Source organism: Citrus clementina, unplaced genomic scaffold (assembly GCF_000493195.1).
Source record: "Citrus clementina cultivar Clemenules unplaced genomic scaffold, Citrus_clementina_v1.0 scaffold_4, whole genome shotgun sequence".
Taxonomy (NCBI): Eukaryota; Viridiplantae; Streptophyta; class Magnoliopsida; order Sapindales; family Rutaceae; genus Citrus; species Citrus x clementina.
Window position 1 is genome coordinate 9,111,046 of NW_006262274.1, and position 22,065 is coordinate 9,133,110.

General features: G+C 32.1%; 1 protein-coding gene across 2 annotated transcripts; it reads right to left on the bottom strand.

Moving 5' to 3' along the window:
* Positions 1 to 16,329: 16,329 nt before the first annotated feature.
* Positions 16,330 to 21,239, bottom strand: LOC18044255 (histidine-containing phosphotransfer protein 2). Of its 2 annotated transcripts, XM_006436586.2 has the most exons (6): positions 20,937 to 21,239; positions 20,335 to 20,465; positions 20,130 to 20,198; positions 19,125 to 19,196; positions 17,781 to 17,853; positions 16,330 to 16,868 (listed from the first exon to the last, which is right to left on the bottom strand). In XM_006436586.2, exons 1-6 carry the CDS (start codon positions 20,997 to 20,999, stop codon positions 16,839 to 16,841), a joined length of 438 nt encoding a protein of 145 aa, XP_006436649.1. In that variant the 5' UTR covers positions 21,000 to 21,239; the 3' UTR covers positions 16,330 to 16,838. The 2 variants fall into 2 exon arrangements, with proteins under 2 accessions (XP_006436649.1, XP_024042237.1); XM_024186469.1 differs by lacking the exon at positions 20,130 to 20,198.
* Positions 21,240 to 22,065: the final 826 nt, after the last annotated feature.

Below are 22,065 nucleotides of genomic sequence, written 5' to 3' on the forward strand. Positions count from 1 at the left end.
GCTTGAGGATTTCACTATCCGAGCCTTTCCAAGGCTTCAACCGTTTACAATTGACTTCAAGGTGTCAATGAACCTTTACAATAAAGAGATTATCTCCCAATCTCTTCACTTAAGTGTTTCACACACTCAAACTCTTACAATTAAGATGAAGAAATGAAAGTTACAATAAAACTCACTCAAAGAGTAGATATTCAAAAATGAAGAACAAGAGATGATTCAATGTTTTTCTGATTTGCGAATTGAGAGCTCAAGATATCTCGTGTGCTTTTTGCTTTTGCTTGCTAGAGAGCTTGAAAATGAATTGGATTTGAGTTTTTATAGTTTGAGCTCAAAAACTAGCCGTTCTGCACATTTTGGTCATAACCGGCTTGCCGTTTAGGAATCCGGTAAGCCGTTTTTATGTTACCGTTAAGACAAAAATTTCAATTTCAGAATATCCGACATACAGCTTTTCATATCGGTTAGCCGCTTTTGAAATCTGGATTGCAGCTTGCGAAATCCGGATAGCCGTTTATGCTCCAGAAGCTTACTGCCCAAAATCCGGATTGCCGTTTACCATATCCGGCTAGTCGCTTGCTACAGTAACTGCTACAGTGAAATATTTTCCAAAATTATAATTTGACCCTAAAACTTTATAAAACTATATTATGGCTCAAAACGTTATGAAAACTTTCCAAATAGGTCCAATTTCAGAATTTTTAAATAATGCTTTGTCAATCCCAAAACTTTTTAAAATTATGATTCCACCCAAACTATGTGAAATTATAGAATGACCTAAAATATTTAAATAGTTTCAAATAGGTCCAAATTTGAAATTTAAAACGCTATCAAAGATTTTAAAATACTTTCATTTTAGTCCAAAATACTTTAATTCCATAACATTATTTTCTTATTATAAAAGCACAATTCATAAATCTTTACTTAATCAATACATGTGGTTTGTTATCATCAAAATCAATATTTATAGCCATATAGGCTAACAATCTCCCCCTTCTTGATGATGACAAAACACATTATAAAAATTTAATCTAGTTATGAAAAACTCCCCCTTAATCAATGCAAGTTAAAAAAAAATTGATTTGAAAATTATTTAACAAGACTCCCCTTGCATACATGCATACTCCCCCTAGATACATGCATATTTTCATAATACTTTTTATAACGCATATTAAATTATTCTCCCCCTTCATCATAAAAAAGAATAAAAAAATAAGAGCTCCCCCGATCAATCATTAAAATCGCAATATAAGCACATTAGTTCAAAAATATCCATAAGCATAAGAAAATCCATATAATCCATAACAAACAATCAAAACAAATCCATATCATCCAAAACAAATACATAATCCAAAAGCATAATAACCGTCCATATAGTCGAAAATAAAGGAACATAATGCAGTAAATGAAATATAGGTGTGTCCAAATACAAGCATAAGAAACTACTGAGGTGGTGAGGATGGTGGTGATGGAGGTGGATACGGATATGGAATGCCGAAGTGCTCAAAGAGAAGGCGTTGTCCATGAATGAGCTGCTGCTGCTGCTACTGAAACTCAGTCTGCCGCACTGAGAGTGTTCGCACCTCATCCATAAGCTGCTGAAGAGTAACCTCTTCAGAGGTAGGATGCTGTGGAGGTGATGAAGCGGATGCAGAGGCACCAGGAGCTGAAGCAATCATGGGAGGATCTTGGCGTCTACGCTGCCCTCGAAATGAGAGTGAGAAAACAGGTAGCTGATCGGCTGGAACCACAGTATTAAGTGGCCGATCATCACTTGGAGCAAGAAAGGTAAACTTGTTCTCAGTGTATTTGACCCAAGTGCCATTTTTCCACTCAAAGCCTAAGTCGAAAATAACATCATCCCCAATACTCTTGGACGGTCTACATGATGGTTCTTGAATTGGCACATCAAAAAATTTAAGGATTTAGGTAATGAAGTGACCATATGGAAGAGAGCGGGTAATCAAGGCAGGTATGGTCAACATGGTTCGGATAATGGTATAGCCCAAGTTAACCGGACGACGTCTAAGAATACAGTCAATCAAAGCAACGTCCATGTGAGAGACCTCATCCAAATGCCCTGATCTAGGAAGTACAATGGACTAAATAATACGAAGCAAAATGCGAGTTTGAAGACAAAGACACTGAGTACGGAAGTGAATGGAACATTCCTCAACAGAAAGATCATTACGCCGAAAAATATTACGAACGGCGTCAACATGAACATAACTATCAAGTTTAGGAGATTTCCTAGGCAAATAAATTTCTAGGCCAAAAAAAATCGGATGATCCTAGGATAGAGTTTAACAGGGAAATATCAAACTCAATCATAACTCCTCCGACATTGGTGATTACTCGAGTCTTATTCTCCTTTGAAACTTCCATATTCGAGTAAAACACTTTCACCAAGTCGGGATACAAAGTCTCCTCAATCATAAGTGCATCAATCCAACCAACATCTCCCAATAATTGAAATAAATTTCTATGACTAATATTGAGAGTATGCATCACATCCGGTAAAATATAAAACATATTGAGTACCTCACGAGTTTTGAAGCTTTGTTGAAACCGTTTGACCAAATGTTTCTTATTCTAAAAGTGCCTCAAAATTGGATTGATTGGAGGTGCCCCTTGCTTGCCGTAACCGGTTGGTTGGTTGAACCGGTTCTTTGCCTTTTCTTCGAACCGGCCGTGAGCTTGACATTGGGATTTGATTGATTTGAAGTTGAAAAAGACAAAGAAAATGAAGATGATGAAGATTGAAAGTGATTTTGAAAAGTAATTTGGATAAAAAACGAATTGAGGAGAAGAATTTTAGAAAGAGAAAAATTCGGTTAAACCCTAGGTTGAATTTGGGATCTAGAGTTTTAGATGTTTAAAGAGGGTTTTAATTATGTTTTTAGGCATAAGAACGGATGGGGATTAGGATTTATGGACTGATTTGTATCCAAACCGAGTAGAAAAGGTGGATTTTGGAGTGAAAAATGAGAGAGAGGAACCGATTTTTAGAGAGAGAACGAGATCCGGATTGTCGAATGAAAGAGGAAGATGAACAGATTATAAGGCTTCAAATCCGACTTGCCGAATTTCACTAGCCAGTTAGCCAGTTAGTGACCAGAAACATAAAAGCCGAAAACGGCTTGCCGGATAAGTTATTTGGTTTGCCGGATAGGCTCCAAAAAGGTTCAAACAAGCATTCGGCTTACTGGTTCGAATAACCGGTTGGCCAGTTTCGAGTCAGAACATGGCTTCACGAATTCGGCATTCTGGATTTTAAGAACCAGTTATCCGGTTGTGTGGCAGAACCATGCAAACCGTAACGGTCTTTCGAATTTGAAGAACCGGATGTCCAGTTTTAAGGCAGAAAGGAGGCTTAGCAAATCCGGTTAACCGAATGTTGACCCGAGAGCAACCAAAGATAATCTGGCTTACTGGTTTGATAAATCCGGTTATCCGAAATGTGTTCCGAGAGAAACCAACAAGAATGCAGTTTTCCGGATGAGAGAAAGTGGAATACCTGTTTAGACTTGGAAATCTTTTTGTCTCTAATTGAATTTTGGCAAACTCTTATACTTGTATTACACACACCATTTTATTTTTGGCTTTTAAAATTGATTAATTTTAAATTATCTTGAGATTTAAAACTTTTCAATAAGCCATTTTAATTCATAAAACATAAAATCATAAAATTACAAGCATATCATGCTATCTAATTTAGGAAGCATAAATCCATATAATAACAAACATATCAAGCCATGTAGTAAAACATAAGTCAAGATGTAACATTCATCATTCCAAGTTCATGTCTTATCTTTATAAAATGCTTTTCGCTAAGAGGTTTTGTAAAGATATCCGCAAGCTGATTTTCAGTAGAAACAAATTTAATTACAACATCTCCTTTTTGAACATGATCTCTAAGGAAATGATGTCTAATTTCTATATGCTTAGTCCTAGAATGTTGAATGGGATTCTTGGAAAGATTTATAGCACTATTATTGTCACACAAGATAGGTATTTGATCAAGTTTAATACCATAGTCTCTAAGGGTTTGTTTCATCCAAAAAATTTGTGCACAACAACTACCTGCGGCAATATATTCTGTTTCGGTGGTTGAAAGCACAACCGAGTTTTGTTTCTTACTAAACCAAAAGACAAGTGAATGGCCTAGGAAGTGACATGTTCCACTAGTGCTTTTTCTATCAACCTTGTTTCCGGCAAAATCGGCATCTGAATAACAAGTTAACTCAATATGAGTTCCCCTAGGATACCAAAGGCCAAGATTAATGGTGCCAATCAAATATCGACAAATGCGTTTGACAGCAAGCATGTGTGACTCTTTAGGATAAGATTGAAATCTAGCACACAAGCATACACTAAACATAATATCAGGCCTACTAGCAGTCAAGTAGAGTAAGGATCTGATCATACCTCGATATGTCTTGATATCAACTTTCTTACCTTTCTCATCCATGTCCAGCTTGATGGTAGTACTCATTAAAGTGCTTTTTGCCGGTCCATTATCATAGCTAAATCTTTTGAGTAGATCCTTCACGTACTTGGTTTGATTTATGAAAATTCCTTCCTCGTTTTGTTTGATTTGGAGTCCAAGGAAGTACTTCAACTCCCCCATCATACTCATCTTAAATTCTTTGCTCATACATGATGCAAAATCTTTACACAACAACTCATTAGTAGTACCAAAAATAATATCAACATAAATTTGAACAATAAGTATATCTTAGTTCTTATGCTTAACAAATAAGGTTGTGTCCGCTTTTCCCATCGAAAAATCGTTATCCAACAAGAAGTTTTTAAGCCTATCATACCAAGCTCCAGGTGGTTGTTTTAGTCCATACAAAACCTTAGATAACTTATACACGTGATCTGGAAATTTTTCATTTTCAAAACCAGGAGGTTGTTTCACATAAACTTCCTCCATAATATAACCATTTAAGAAAGCACTCTTGACATCCATTTGATATAAAATGAAATCCTTATGACATGCATATGCAAACAACATCCTAATGGATTCTAACATTGCTACAGGTGCAAATGTTTCATCAAAATCAATTCCTTCTTCTTGGTTGTAACCTTGAGCCACTAATCTAGCTTTATTTCTTACAACCACACCGGATTCATCCATTTTGTTTCTAAATGCCCATTTAGTGCCTATAATGGATTCATGTTCTAGATTAGGAACTAATTCCCACACATTGTTTCTTTCAAATTGATTCAACTCCTCTTCCATAGCCATAATCCAAGATTCATCATTTTCCGCATTCGCAAAGGATTTTGGTTCAATTTGAAAGATAAATGCAGCATGCTCACATGTGTTTCTAAGGGATGATCTAGTGGTAACACCTCGTGAGGGATCTCCTAAAATTACATACTTAGGGTGAGAGGAAACATACCTCCACTCTTTGGGGAGTGTTTGAGAAGTACCTTCATTTTGTTCTACATTTGTTTCTTCATGATGTTCCTCTTGAATTCCATGTGGTGCGTCTTTTTGGTTGTCATTTGATGCTTCTTCTTGTTGTTGTTCTTCTGCATTATCATCAACAATGACTTTCTCCGTAGAGGAGGGGTTAGACTCATCAAATGTAACATGCATAGATTCTTCCACAACTAAAGTTCTTTTATTATAAACTCTATAAGCTTTGCTTGAGTTTGAATAGCCAAGAAAAATGCCAACATCAGATTTTGAATCAAATTTACCGAGATTATCTTTTGTGTTCAAAACAAAACATTTGCATCCATAGACTTTAAAATAACCAATGTTAGGTTTTGTATCTTTCCAAAGCTCATATGGAGTTTTATTAAGATTAGGTCTGATCAACACACGATTCAAAACATAACAAGCGATGTTGACAGCTTCGGCCCAAAAATACTTAGGCAAAGAATTTTCATTCAACATGATCCTAGCCATTTCTTGGATAGACCTATTATTTCTCTCTACTACTCTATTTTTTTGTGGAGTCCTAGGTGATGAAAATTGATGTTCAATGCCAAAGTCATTGCAAAAATTTTCAAATGCATGATTTTTAAATTCTCCACCATGATCACTTCTAACCTTTTTCATTTTGAACCTTTTTATAGAAAATTCGAAATGCATCAATAGCATCATCCTTATTAGCTAAGAACAATACCCATGTGTATCTAGAATAATCATCTACAATTACAAATGCATAAAATTTGCCACTTAAACTAGCATATCTAGAAGGTCCAAACAAATCTATGTGAAGTAATTGAAGTGGTTTTGAAGTAGAGACATGATTCTTGCTTTTGAAGGAAGTTTTGACTTTTTTTCCAAATTGGCAAGCTTCACAAATTCTATCTTTTTGAAAACTGATTTTTAGAAGACCTTTAACCAAATCATTTTTCATGATTTTTGAAATCAAATCCATGCTTGCATGATCTAATCTTCTATGCCACAACCAACCATCATCATGCAATGCGGAGAAACGGTTATCATTTGTTGATGCACAATCTATATTAATGGTATAAACATTAACACATCTATTTCCTACAAACAAAACTTTCCCATCACATGCATTCTCAATAACACATTTAGATTTATCAAAGATAACTCTATATTCTTTATCACATAATTGACTAATACTAAGCAAGTTGAGTTTCAAGTTTTCAACCAAACACACATTTTCAATGAGAGTAGAGGATACATTACCGACATTTCCAATGCCAATGATTTTTCCTTTTGAATTATCTCCAAACGATACATCTCCACCATTTTCGATCTTAGTAAAACTTGAAAATCAAGAATAATTTCCTGTCATGTGTCTTGAACAACCGATGTCCAAGTACCACTTATTCTTCTTCTTCTTCAAGCCCTGTAGAGAAAATCTCAAGTTTTAGGTACCCAAACATTTTTGGGTCCTTAAGAGTTAGCAATGGTTCCTTTCGGAACCCAAACACATTTCACACCATAATATGCATTTCTCTTCACTGCACATCTATTTTTCATATGACCATCTTGATTACAATAATGACATACAACTTGATTGTTAATAGATGTATTTTTCACAAAATAACTCTTGTAAAATTTTTGTTTCAAATTTGGTTTATAACCAATGCCTCCTTTGTCAAATACACATTTTTGTGAGTTTAGCAAGTTGTCCAACATCTTTTGCCTATTTGTGAATTTTAGCACAATTTCATTTAGTTCATTGCTCTTCTTTATAAGCATTTCATTTTTATTTTTCAAGTCATTCATGTGTGACTCTAAGTGCTCATGTGGAGTGCTAGAATTCTCAAATAATGGAATGCTATCATGCAATGTTTTATTTTCTAATTCTAGGCATGTAATCTTTGAACTAAATGATTCATTTTCATTTTTAAGTTCTATCATCTTTATTTTAAGATATATATTCTTTTTACCAATCTTCATCAGTTCATCATGCAAATCTTTAAAGGCATCATGTAATTCATCATATAAAGGAAGAACACTTACCTCATCAAGTTCATCACATGATTCTTCTCCAAAAGCCATGAGAGCTAAATTTGTCATTTCTTGTTGCTCATCATCATCACTTGTTTCCTCATCACTATCATCCCATGTCGCCACCATAGCTTTCTTCTTGAGTTTGTTGAGGAGAGGACATTTTGGTCGTATGTGTCTGGGGCTTCTTACATTCATAGCAAGTGATTGACTCTTTCTTCTCCTTCTTATTCTTGTAGCCTCTGAACTTTCTCTGCTCATTATTCTTCTTGTAAAATTTTCTGAATCTTCTAGCCAGCATTGCCAACTCCTCATCATCCATTTCGCTTTCCTCATCACTCTCACGTTTTGAAGCATTGAGAGCAATGTTTTTCTTTTTTTCCTCATGCCTTTTTTCCACTGCCAAATCTTCTTCATATGAAATGAGAGAACCAATTAAATCATCAATAGGTAATACATTTAAATCTTTGGCTTCCTCAATGGCAGTCCTTTTTTGTCTCCATTCCTTAGGAAGTGACCTAATGATTTTCTTAACTTTCTTGCTATTTGAAAAGGTCTTTCCTAGGGCTCTTAGAGTGTTCACTATGTCCGTAAATCTAGTATACATAGAGTACACATTCTCATTTTGTTCCATTTGGAACAATTCATATTGTCGAGTGTACCTACTTATTTTAGATTCTTTCACTTGGTTCGTGCCTTCATAAACAACTTCAAGTTTGTGCCAAATTTCATTAGCACTTTCGCAACTAAACACTCTATGGAACTCTTTCTTATCTAGTGCACAAAACAAAGCATTCACAGCCTTGGAATTTAGAGAAGCTTTTCTCTTTTCGAATTCATTCCATTCCCGTGAAGGTTTTAGAATATATTCCCCGACTTCATTTTTAGTCAAAGGCATGAAGGGACCATCATTAACGATTTCCCAAATTTCATAATCTAAGGCTTGCAAGTAAATTCTCATCATAGTTTTTTAATACGGGTAATCATTTCCATCAAAGTAAGGTGGTCTAGTGGTGGACTGTCCTTCCCTAAATGTGGAATTATTTTGAGTTGCCATTGATCTTTAGCTCTAGACGGTTAAGTCTAAATAAGAGCACCTCGCTCTGATACCAAATGAAATATAAGTGTGCAACCCAAGAGGAGGGGTGAATTGAAATTTTAAAGGTTATCCTAGCAAATCCATACAACAAACAATATAATATCTTAATAAAAATTGAAAGCAATAAGTTCAATAAAAGTACAATAACAAATGAGTAAGGGAGAAGAGAAACAAACACACAAATTTTTATGTGGTTCGGCAATCCTCGCCTACATCCACGCCTCCAAGTGATCCAAGCGATCCAAGCTTGAGGATTTCACTATCCGAGCCTTTCCAAGGCTTCAACCGTTTACAATTGACTTCAAGGTGTCAATGAATCTTTACAATAAAGAGATTATCTCCCAATCTCTTCACTTAAGTGTTTCACACACTCAAACTCTTACAATTAAGATGAAGAAATGAAAGTTACAATAAAACTCACTCAAAGAGTAGATATTCAAAAATGAAGAACAAGAGATGATTCAATGTTTTTGTGATTTGCAAATTGAGAGCTCAAGATATCTCGTGTGCTTTTTATTTTTGCTTGCTAGAGAGCTTGAAAATGAATTGGATTTGAGTTTTTATAGTTTGAGCTCAAAAACTAGCCGTTATGCACATTTTGGTCATAACCGGCTTGCCGTTTAGGAATCCGGTAAGCCGCTTTTATGTTACCGTTAAGGCAAAAATTTAAATTTCAGAATATCTGACATGCCGCTTTTCATATCCGGTTAGCCGCTTTTGAAATCCGGATTGCCGCTTGCGAAATCCGAATAGCCGTTTATGCACCAGAAGCTTATTGCCCAAAATCCAGATTACCGTTTACCATATCCGGCTAGCCGCTTGCTACAGTAACTGCTACAGTGAAATATTTTCTAAAATTATAGTTTGACCCCAAAACTTTATAAAACTATATTATGGCCCAAAATGTTATGAAAACTTTCAAAGTAGGTCCAATTTCAGAATTTTTAAATAATGCTTTGTCAATCCCAAAAATTTTTAAAATTATGATTTCACCCAAACAATGTGAAATTATAGAATGACCTAAAATATTTAAATAGTTTCAAATATGTCCAAATTCGAAATTTAAAACACTATCAAAGATTTTAAAATACTTTCATTTTAGTCCAAAATACTTTAATTCCATAACATCATTTTCTTATTATAAAAGCACAATTCATAAATCTTTACTTAATCAATACATGTGGTTGTTATCATCAAAATCAATACTTATAGCCATATAGGCTAACAGGAACAAGTACTTTGAAAGATGAGCAGTCTCTAGGCCAAAAGCTAAATTTTCGGAGAGGAAAGGTGGTTGAGCTTTACCCTGTGGATAGTACGCCAACAAGACTGAAATTTAAGAAAAGGGTGCTTGGTGACAGCCAAAATAGGGAAGCTAATTCTGGCAGAAAAACTGTTGAGAAGAGAGAAGCTATAGCATCTCGATTCTCCTCATTCTCAGCAAAGCAAAACTTGAGGCACACTCAAAATAGAATTCAGTCCAAACGCCTATCCTGGCCTCCATCGCCTAGGAAAAAGGAGTTGGGAAGTACTGAACTTGAACTTGGAACACTCAAAGCAAAACTTGTTTATGCATGGAACGTCTGGCTGTTTTGCATATAATTAACTGAAAACCTGGCGAAAAGTAAAGTCACAGCCTTTGGTCCGCTGAAGAGTGATTTTATTTCTCTTTTGCTACTTTTTTTCTTTTTTCTCTTTCCATTTTCTATCTATCGATAATCTATGCCCTTTAGAAGAGGCAAATTTGTATCTATCTGTACAAAAGAATCTGCAGAACGAGTTCAAATATTGCAAAGTGATCAAGATTGATCGCTTCTTTACTAATAATATTTGAATAAACTTAATATCGTATGTTTTGTTCATTGAGAAAACTTGTATTATGAGTGTTCCTAAGTTGATTATAAGCCGACTATATATCAACATCTCATACTGTGAATTACATAGGGATATTTTAAATAAAGAATGAAGTTTGCTTACAGGAAGAGATTTTGAATAAAGAATGAAATTCACAATCGTGCTTGAAGCCAGTTTCGTTTCATTTCAGCCTGACCTTTGCTTAAGTTTCAATTTTATGTCATGCTGACTCCTCTGTCTCTCAAAGCCAAATTTAAGGCCTAATCCGTAGTCATGTTGATTCCTCTGTTTTTTTTTAAGCAAATTTTCAGGCTAAATCCGCAGTCAATTTCACGTCAAGTTGATTTGACAGTTTTTTTAAGCCCAATTTTCAGCTTAATCCATAGAGCCATGAAATTATATATATTTCTATTTCTTTGGTCTTTGAATCTGTGTAACAAACACACAGAATTGTTTTATACATGCAATAAGATATGGCAATACTTGATGAATTAATTTATATTAACTTTTTTTTTTCAAATCTATATAGGATGGAATAACTATATTCATTAGGATTTATCTGTAAAACTTCATACACCCTTACTAGAAATTGCTCAAACGTACAATCTTTCCGTACTAAAAATGTTGTATTCTTGGCATTCACGTACTCCGTGCGGCCATTTGCTAACGTCTCCCACCAACCGTCGTAACATAATTGAAGTACAACGGAATCCATTAAACCTAAAAATTACAAAAAAAAAAAGATATAATATTACACGCTACAAAACCTAGTAAAGTGAATATGCAGTACACATTTATATGAATGAAATGAAGTATACGATTTTGGATTTGATTCGTCTCATCGTAAGCTTCGAAACGATATATTATACGCCTAAAACGGACACATGTAACGCAAGTTATGACTTTCTGAAAATAGCTTAAATTTAGTGAGATGGGCAGTGGGACAGGTGCCTGTCTCACATAAAACCAGTGGGAACAAGTGAGACAGGCAGTGGGACAGGCACATGTCTCACATAAAACCAGTGAGTTTATATGCGACAGGCTCCTGTCCCACATATTTTGGTGAGACAGGCAAGTGGGACAAGCAAGTAGGACAAGTGTCTATCTCACATAAATCAGCTGGTTTTAAGTGAGACAGGAGCCTGTCTCACTTGTTCTGGGCTTCTATTTTACTCGATTTTTCAGGAGTTTCAATGATTTATCTTCATTTCTTAACTCAAACTAACTACTTTAACCAGTCACATTGTTTTATTAATGAAAAATAACAACGTTTGCAACAAAAACCCACTTTAATTTCAAACTCAAATGATAAAATCAATAGATTAAAAGTTTAGGTTATGGTAAGAGTATAAACTAACCTTAAGAAGCTCTCAAATTGATAATTATATTTTCAATTATGCAATGCTTATTTGATGGAATTTGTTAATTTATTGAGAGTGATGGAGTTTGTTGAGTGATGGAGTTTGTTAAGTTATTGAGCTAAGGTTTAGTAGTGCTGGAATTAAAAAAGGAAAAGTGGCATGCCTTTGTAAATTTGATGAAAGTGATGAGGGTAATGTAGTCCAAAAATAGGGTGTTTGGCTAGTTATGATAGAAAAAACTTTGGAGGGTTAAAGTTGAAAAATGCTAAAATTTTATAGCCATTTTTATAAATTTCTCATATATAGGTAGGGGTGGCAAAATACCAGCCCAGTCTGGATTTAGACCGAACTCGGGCGATGTGGGCCGGGTATTACCCAGTCCGAGTATGAAGCCGCGCCGGTCCTAGGCATCACTTGATAAATTCAAGACCCGACCCAGAACTCGGATTTTATTAAAAATATATTATAAAATATATTTTATTTTAAATGTTTATATATTTTTTCTATATACATTTTCATGTCTAATTTTATTGAAATAAATTTAAATTTTATAAATTACAAAAAAAATTAAAAAGTATACATATATAATATTAAAAAAGTATAAAATTTGGGTACACAAATTAAAACCCGGCTCGGTGCCTGGTTTTTTAAGCCCGACCCGAGTGGCTAAATCCGGGCCAAATCCGGCATTGTGATAAATGGTTCATTTTTTGTGGAGAAAAAACAAAAAAAATTGGGCCTGCTTTTTTATTCTTTGTTCAAAGTCACGGAGGACAATAGAGGTATTTTATTGGAGACAATAGAAAATATAGTTTAAATTAAAAAAAAAATATTTTCTGATAAAAATAGATCAGTAGGGCTCCAGTCCACGTTGGGCTTTTTGTGGCTCACCTATTAAAGAGTGGCGGTCGGTGGCTAAAGAATTTTTCTTTTTTTCGGGGATTAAATTTGTGGGATTTATTTGATTTTAGGGTTTTAATTCCTTAAAAAAATTAAAAAAAGTTTGTTATTCTTTTACTATTCCAATTATTGTAAAATAAAAAATAAAAAATGTAATACTTTACTACTTTAAACATTAAAAAAAATCATAATAATAATATTTTTGTTAGTTCTATTAGTCAATTATTGATGTCACAACGATTTCATAAGAATAAATATATATTTGCACGAAATCTAATGTAAAAATGTTATGAATCAGGCTAAAAATTTAAAAGTGTAATACCACTAATTAATATTAAAGCCCTATTTTTAATAATTAATAAAATTGGAAATGTAAAAAAATAATAAAAATAAAAATTAAGAAAATAAAAAATGTATTTTTTTTCTTTTACATTTCATACTTTTGGGGCTGTTTTAGAAATTGACAAAAATCTACACTTATTTTATTATTTTTGGAGTTATTGTAAGTCCAATTTTAGTATTTTATAAGTAAAGTAACAAGTTAACAGATGGTAAATTGTTATACTATAATAATTCTTAGGGTATGTTTGGTGCATTGTATTATGGGGTATTAAAATATTGTTTACATTAAATTAATACTAGTGCTATGTTTGGAAGAGCATGGGAATGGGTTAAAGGGGTTGTGCTAATGCAGCAGTTGCCACAATAGCTAAACTCAATTGTGAGTCGGGTTTAGTTAATGAGACAGTTGCCACATTAGCTTGCTTTTTTTCCTTTTTTTTGCTTTTGCTTTATAATAATAATAATTAATAAATAAATAACTTTTTTAGTTTAATATAATATTATATAATATTTATATATTTTTTATTTTTACATTATAATTTATTAATTAATTTATAATGTAATATAACTAATAATAAATATTTAAATATGAATAAATTTTAATAATTTTAATTTCAAAATAATAATATAAATATTAATAAAATTTAAATATATTAATATAATATAAAATATTAATATAATATAATAAATAACTTAAATTAATCACAAAAAAACTAATACAGTACAGTGTAGCACCAAACATTTTAAGATGTGTTTGGTACATGTGATTATGGGGTATTAAAATACTATTCACATTAACTTAATGCCAATACCATATTTAGAAAAATTTTGCAAGGGATTAAGGGGGTATGCTAATGCGGCAATTGCCGCATTAGCGTTTTGCTTTTGCTTCTTTTTTTTTTTTACTTTTGCTTTTTTTAATAATAATAAATAATATAACTTTTTAATTTAATATAATATTAATTTTTATTTTCTTTTATTTTTATATCATAATTATTAATATAAATTTATTATTTATTATTCATATTTTAATTTTTATTATATTAAAAATATTACTAATAATGTATTATTTAATTATATAATAATTAATATATGAAATTGATTAACAAGTACTTAAATAACATATAAAAATAAAAATATAACTTGATATTACATTATTTAATTATATTATAGTAATTAATATATAAAAATTAATATAACTAATAAAAATATTTATATATGAATAAATTTAAATAATATTAATTTAAAATTAATACTAATAAAAAAATAATATAAAATATCATTACGTTATGATATTATTTAGAGATCATTTGATTGAATTATTTACTTCAATCTTTATTTCACATGTTATATATTTAGAAAATACTGAAAAATAAATATGATGTTGTCGATTATAAGGCTATAAGCTTCAATCTTTATGAAAAATTATTTTTTTAATATTTATACTAAAAAATAATGTTAAATTTCTAAAATTTAAGAATTCTATATTTTGTATTTTTCTAAGTGCTAATAACTATTATTTTTTAAATATTTAATTTAAGTTAATCACAAAAAAATTAATACAGTACAGCGTAGCACCAAACATTGTACAACATTATTATAATACAATGTTAATACAATACAACATAATACAATACGCCAACTTTAAAATAATGCAATACAGCATAATCCAATACAGTGTGCTAAACGCAACCTTATAGCATTGTTATAATATAATACAGTATAATACAATATAGCATAATGTAATATAGTTTGTCAAATGTACCCATATTGATTTGTTATTTCACTATAGTTAAAGTAGTGAAAGAATAATAATCCAAAAAAAACATATTAATTATTAAGAACATTATGGGTTTGTGGGTTAAATAAGTTGGATCAATCCAATCCAAATCTAATGGGTTTTATGAGTAGAGTTTTTAACACTCCTCTAAATTCCTTTTAACACCCCTTTTAAATTTTATTTCATAAAATACCCTAGTTGAATTTACAAAATACTAACCATATATCAAAAATCAACTATCTCGCCATAAATTTTTTTTCTAAAAAGAATATTTCTTTCCAGTTTTTATTTATAAAATGCATAAGAATTTTAAAATCTTAAATTATTTTCTATTATATGGTTTCTATTTTCATAATCCTAAACACGTATTAGTTTTCCAAAAATAAATATTTTTAACTAAAATTAAAAATATAAATATAAATTATGAAATGTGACGGATGTAAAAACATTTTAAAAAAATTCCATTTTAGTGTTTAATTGAATTTTCATTTAGAATAAGAAATGAATCAATTTGTCTTTTGTTATTTAAGTAATTTGTAATGAAATGGAGTTTTATAAGAAATTTTGAGGGATTTCAAAAGGCTTACTCGAATATAAAAACCAACCCGAAGCCAAATAAATTTTCAACTCAAACTATATATATGTATCTAATTTCAAGAAAGGAATAGAAATCAAATTGAAAGTAAAATTCACCCAATATAAGATTGATAACAGAGATAGAAATATTCAAATATAAAAATTAGTTTCTCTTCCAAGAAACTAGCTTAAATTGAAGTTATTTGGTGACTTAAATAAATTAGCAGCCTCAATATTGAGAAAACACATGATACTAGCTTAAATTAAACAGCCTTAAGTCCAATTCAACCGCAAAAATTTACCTATAAATTCCTGTCCATTAAAAGATAATGATGAAGTTTTCATTTTATTTCTTTTGGGAAAATAAGAAAAGAAAATAGTCTAATATTATAAGGAAGATTTTATTTATAATATTATGTTACAATTCTCTACTATATTATAATCAGAACTTCGTAAAGTCAAGTCCGAAAATCTATTTCAAAGAAGAATGAAGAGACAAATACTCTAAAATTAGGAGAAATTCTATATGAAGAGACATGAAGTTTCAAATTATCTTTTCAGGTATCTTTAAGTTATGTTCAAGCATAATTTATAATTGTTTTTTTCGTGCAAGGTGTTTTCTTGCTTCTTCTAATTTTTGGTTAACGTTGAACAGCAATGGAAATATTTAACAATTCAATTCAAAAACTTGGAAGTATTACTTTTGACCATGGCTTTTATCAATTTGATTTTGATCTTTCTTTTTAGCTGCTAGACGATCATCTATGGTGTCACGTTAGTTTTTATCCCAACTTTATAAGTGTAGCACAATTGTGGTTCTAAAGTCTGATAAGAGTCACAAGTTTGATAAAATTGAAGCCTTTGGCCTCTACTAAGGCCACCTATATGACCATTATTTCATTTTATGTAGCAACCGAGAACTGAACTATGTTACATATAACATAACATACAGTAAACCCATAAGTTGTCACCCATGACAGCTTAATTATTTCACATGCTGTAACTTTTTTATTTTGGGTGACAATTTAAGGGTTACTGTATATTACATTTACATATAATGCAAAGCATGACCCAACAACCGAATGTTAATTTAAAATAGGTTAACACTGGCATTTACACAGGACCCTAGTGCTTGCATACAAAATATAGCTCCTAGATCTCATCCAAGACTATAAAGCATGTAATTGGGAAAAAAAAAGAAAAAAAAAAGCTGTAAAGCATGATCTGCCATACTATTACAGAAAATTTGTTGCATTAAACCTAAAAAAAAAGGAAAAAAGTTTTCCTATAGCATATTATTTTGCATAATGGACTTGAAAGAGACCAAAGACCAGAAGCATTATGTTTAAACAAAGCAAGCATCAGAGATATATCCACACAAACTGATTACTTAAGCTTTCATTATCTATATAATTGAAGCAATCGGTCACTCTCATCAAAGGCATCCTCTCGACAATGGCGGTTTATGGCTCTTCAATTGTGGGAGATGATCATTCTCTCCAGCTGCAACAAAAGAGATAACAGAGAAGTGAAAATACTTGTTAGAACAAACCAGCTTAGAGTAGTAGTAACCATCAAAAATTCGGAATGGAGAATTTGAAGGTTAAATTAGTAGACGATAAGGCATGGTTGCAGAGTGAGGTAGGAAATAAGGGTTCATGAGAGATTAAAGAAGTAGAAAGTCAGCTCAAATTATACATTTACATGCTGATGAATGAATATGATAAGAGTACGTTAAAGAGACATCGTTATTAGAACATTCCCAAAATAGGAGCAAAATGAAACAGGTGAAGCAAGAAAATTATCAGCAGTTTGGACCAAGAAGACAAACAGAAAATGGGAAGCTAATGATAGTGGCAAATCATTCAGGGCTCTGTTGCACGGTTCCTATACACGGCATAACTGAATTACCAATAATGCTACATTGTAGGACTGGTTCCCTATAAAGCAATGTCAAACATCCAGAACAGAAATACAGTTTCTTTCAAATTCAATTTACTTGCAAGCAAATAATAGTGCGTGCTTCTTCCCTCATATGAACTAATTTTTGACATTTCAAAGACAGTGAGATGGTTGATTATCATTAGAAGGATATCTAACATGTCGATGAAAAAGAAATGGAAAATAGTAATGTATAAAAATAAGAGAAATTAAAACAGGAAGCAACAAGTTGATGGTTGACTTCTCAAAAATGACTTTCTTCAGCATGGCCAAATCTTAAGGCATCAAAGCTGATTCCAGTAGTTAACTGGATAAGACGCAAATATGACCATCTTCTTAAGCCAAGCTTGAGGTCATAGGATCAGATACATGGGCCTTTTCTCATTAGCTAGGACGATTATTACATATCAAATGAAGCAGATTCATTATTAACTATCTCAATGTAAATGTATTCAGTTGAAAAACCGACAGTACCTGAAGAACTATATCCATCTTGCTATGTAGCTTTAGAAATTCATGTCTGATCGCATCAACTGCCACAGTGCACCTAAAAAGAATCATACTCATGAGAATATAGGGAACACATGGGGGAATGAATAATTAATACGTAATCGAACGAAAACCCAGAAAAGAATTCAGTATGTTCTTAAATAGAAACTCAAGAAGTTAACAATATTGGCATGTTGAAATTTGTTATACAAAACATGGATTTATTGCAAAATGGAAATAGGCGACAAAGTGATGTGAATAAGCAATCCACCTGAAACTTATAAAAAGCGGACAACAAGAAGACATATTAATAGGTTAAAATATAAAAAACCAACAGCATCTCAGTGCAAATAAATCATAGAGAGATATTTCCAAAAATCAAACTCCATTCCCTTTGTTTCCTTGTTTTCCTGCCTTATCTTTAAATGATCTCTTCCTTTCTAGCCAAATAACAGAAAGTGACAATTGGCAATTAACAAAATTGAAATGCAATAATCGTTTGAAACCGGGAAAAATATTGCAACTTATTATCCTATATAAGCCAAAGACTTTGCCATATAGACAAAAGCTATATTTGCTAGTAAGGTTACTTAATATGATGTCGGAAAATGTTGGAAACAAATTTATTATCCTTATTGAATAATAAGCTCAAGACGAGTCTGACTGTTTTAACAAAAAATATCATTTTTTCCGAACTTGAAGTCGGGGCATTTTCCCAACTATTTGGAAGACTAGAAACATTCTTTGCACTTCAGTACAGATGTTAATGAACCCAGAAAAGACCTTATTGATATCATGAATTAATATTTCCAATCACCTTTTGGGATGTTTTCTCTTATCACAATTTCATCAACCCAAAAACAAAATCAGTTCCATATTAGACATCTTTGAGCTGGCTACCCCATGTCCGATAGAGCCAGGAAATAAGAACAGAACGTGATGTAGTCTTCTTATAATAAATTATGCAGTGAATATATGACCTTGGGTAATTAACTTGTTGCATTATCTCCTATGCTGGTTGTCAATAAAACATGGTCAACATATTATTTAATAGTGACACAATGCCTTTCTTCACTCAAACTAAGGGACCTCCTCAACTTCCTCATTTTCTTGAATATTCCACAAAATCCTCCCTCCTTCATGCCACAACGGCTTGTGAAAATATTTTAAAATTTTGCACAAAGAAATGCTAAATAATAATTTAGACAATCCCACTACCTAGGGAGTAATGTTTGCTATTGTACCTCAAAATTTGAATACCAAATAGTGGGAAACTGATACAAAGATACTGACAAATTTAATACAGCCACAGAAAAATTGTTTTCTTACCTTTCCTTAGATCTGTCATCAATGGCATGACGAAGGTCACCACACGCAAGTGCAATTTGATGAGCACCAATGCTGGACCACCAGATGGAGAAAAATGAGTAAGCTCAAGCATCAAACCACCTCTATAACAATAGGATGATCAAAGAAGCATAAGTATCACATATGAAGAACAGAGATATTGAGGAACAAATTATGTAGTTAACTTATTCGTGCTACACCAAGTCAAAAGCAAAACAAGGTAACTGAATTTTCTCTTTTCTGACATTGACACAATCCGTCCTGTTGACAACATTTTTGTTCGTACTTCCCTTTCGATGTTACTAAATCCGTTTAAAGAAAAATTACCATAGAATGGATCCGAATATATCAGCTTTAAAAAGAAAAAAAGGACTGCAATTTCTTTTGAAATATAGCAAATTGTTATCTCCCAAAATCAAAGCATATAAATTGAAATTAGTGTCTTAAAACAAATTACTTCATTACACAAATGACTCTGATTATTCAGGAAAATGGTAACTCAATTTTAAAAAGACTAGACTCAAGATGTTAGCATGCCCTTTGCATCATAGACTGTTGTTGTATGCATAACAAAGATAAAAGAAATGTAGGATTTAGCCTTGGATAACTGATTCTTATGAATCGACAAGCCAAATGATCCTCCCACCTCTGGAAGCTAAAGTAGCAATTTCAACAACTTTGCAACATTGACCCGACTTAAATGATCGTCATTAAAAGAAAAAGACAAAATCACCAATTAATTTGTCCCTGCTTATTTTACCACAGTGCCACGTGCAGCAAACACAGAAGTTGACCCAAAAGATTCGTAAAAGGAAACAATTCCCCGTATTCTGTATTTATTAAACTTAAAAGATGAAACTCGTAAATTCATTAGAGAGATTCTTGGAAACAAGTAGTTAAGTATATTCTATATTTGTTAGATATATATTTAAGAACAATTCAATTTGTCGGTTTGTACATGACTACAAACCCAAACAACTACATTACCATAATGTTCCTCCTTTAATTTTCATGCATAATTCTTCCATTTCATGATAATTCACAACAGGTTGCTCCCTGCAAACAATTCCAAGGAAAAGAGATTGGCTATAGTAAACACAGAAATCTATTTAATAACTGAAACACCAGTAAAGATATTGAACATATAAACACATTCGAAATACTGTCATAGTCAATAGAGATTGAGATATACAAAGCCAGGGTCATCTCTCTTATGGTAGTTTGGGCATCAGAGCAGAAGGTTGGTATCAACTCGGCAAAAAAGAAAGGTCCATTAGCCTCCTTCAAAGAATAAACCATTCTAAACCGAGAATCCACTAAACCCTGCAAGACAGAAACAAACAAATAAATCCACAATCATCTCCTAGACCCAAATGAAAGTGATTTTTTCCACTAAAATAATTGATCAGCTTCAGAACTAAATCCATCATATTCAACGTCAGAACAATATAGTTTAGACACAGCACAGTTAAACAAGAAAAATGGGAAAATGAAACTAACCATAGCAACTTAATTCAACTACTAAGTATAACAGGTCTTAGATTCGAACTCAGCTCACATGCTCACATGGGCCGCAGAGAATTGGGTTGCTTATAGACTACTTATTAAATTAAAAAAAAAAATCCATTTCTTTTCTCTTGTAATTGCCATTCGTTCCATCACAAAATATTAAATTACAAGCATCAAAATGAAACAAGAATATGAGTGCACATCAGAGAAGTTGCATAATCAAAATCCAAAAACCTGCATGGGTGAATAGATAAATAAAGAGATAGAGAGAGAGATAAAGGGTACTTCAACTTCCATGGAGGTGATAGTATCAAGAAGCTGCCGGTTCAAAGCCACCTTATCAGCCATTATAGAGAAGAGCTAGCAGAGAAGAAGAAAACCCAGGAAGCTAAATTTAACAGAGAAATGGAATAAAAGAAATAAAACTTTCTTAGTGGGGTGTAGTTTGTGAATTATGAAATTGGCAGAAAAGGGGGTTTTATACAGATGTTGAAATAGGCGGTTACAGATAATAATTGTATCTGAGTTTGCATGCATTTTCTCCCCATAAAGACAAGAGTTGTACAACAAAACAGCCCTTCGACGATTCTTTTTCTCTCTCCCTCTCACTCTTCAGTGTAGTGTAGTGCTTAATTAAGCCAAGTGTAGTGCTTAATTAAGCCATGTGTGTGAATTGTGTTGTGTGGGGTCAAATGGGCAAAGCAAGTTAAGCGAAAGTCATGAGGGACTGTTCTGTCTGCATTTGTAACCTGGCAAATTTGGCTAGTTGGCTTTCAACAATTCTTATGTCAAACCTGAAATAAAATTCAGAGGGTTTTACTTGTCACATGTTGTGGTACGGGAAAGCTATGAAAGTTGAAACCCTCTTTGGAATGGTGACAACAAGGATACTATTGATGGGAGTTTGGATATATATATATATATATATCTATATAGTAGTTTTCTAGTCAGGAATTTTAAAATGCGGAAAAGTCATGGAAAGCTTTAAAACTACACGGTTTTTAAAACCATACAGTTTTAAAAGTTTCCCGCACTTTGCCGTACTTTAAAATTCCTGACTGGAACATTTCTATATATATATATATATATATATATATATAATGGGAGATTGACATATCTGTACTGAAAATAATATATATTATTTATCATCGTACTATTTTTATAATATCTAATTACCCACAATACTAAAATTTAAAAAAAAAGGGAGTAAATGGATTATTTTCTTGGTATTTAATTTTGAGAAATAATATATATATATATTGTAAAAAGATTCAAAAATAACAAAAGTACAAGAAATATATCATATTATTAATTTTGTTCATACCGAAGGCCTATATTTCTTATCTCTACTATTTGAATTTTTATTTTTATTTCAATTTATATGAGTCATTTAATTTATGATAAATATAAACAA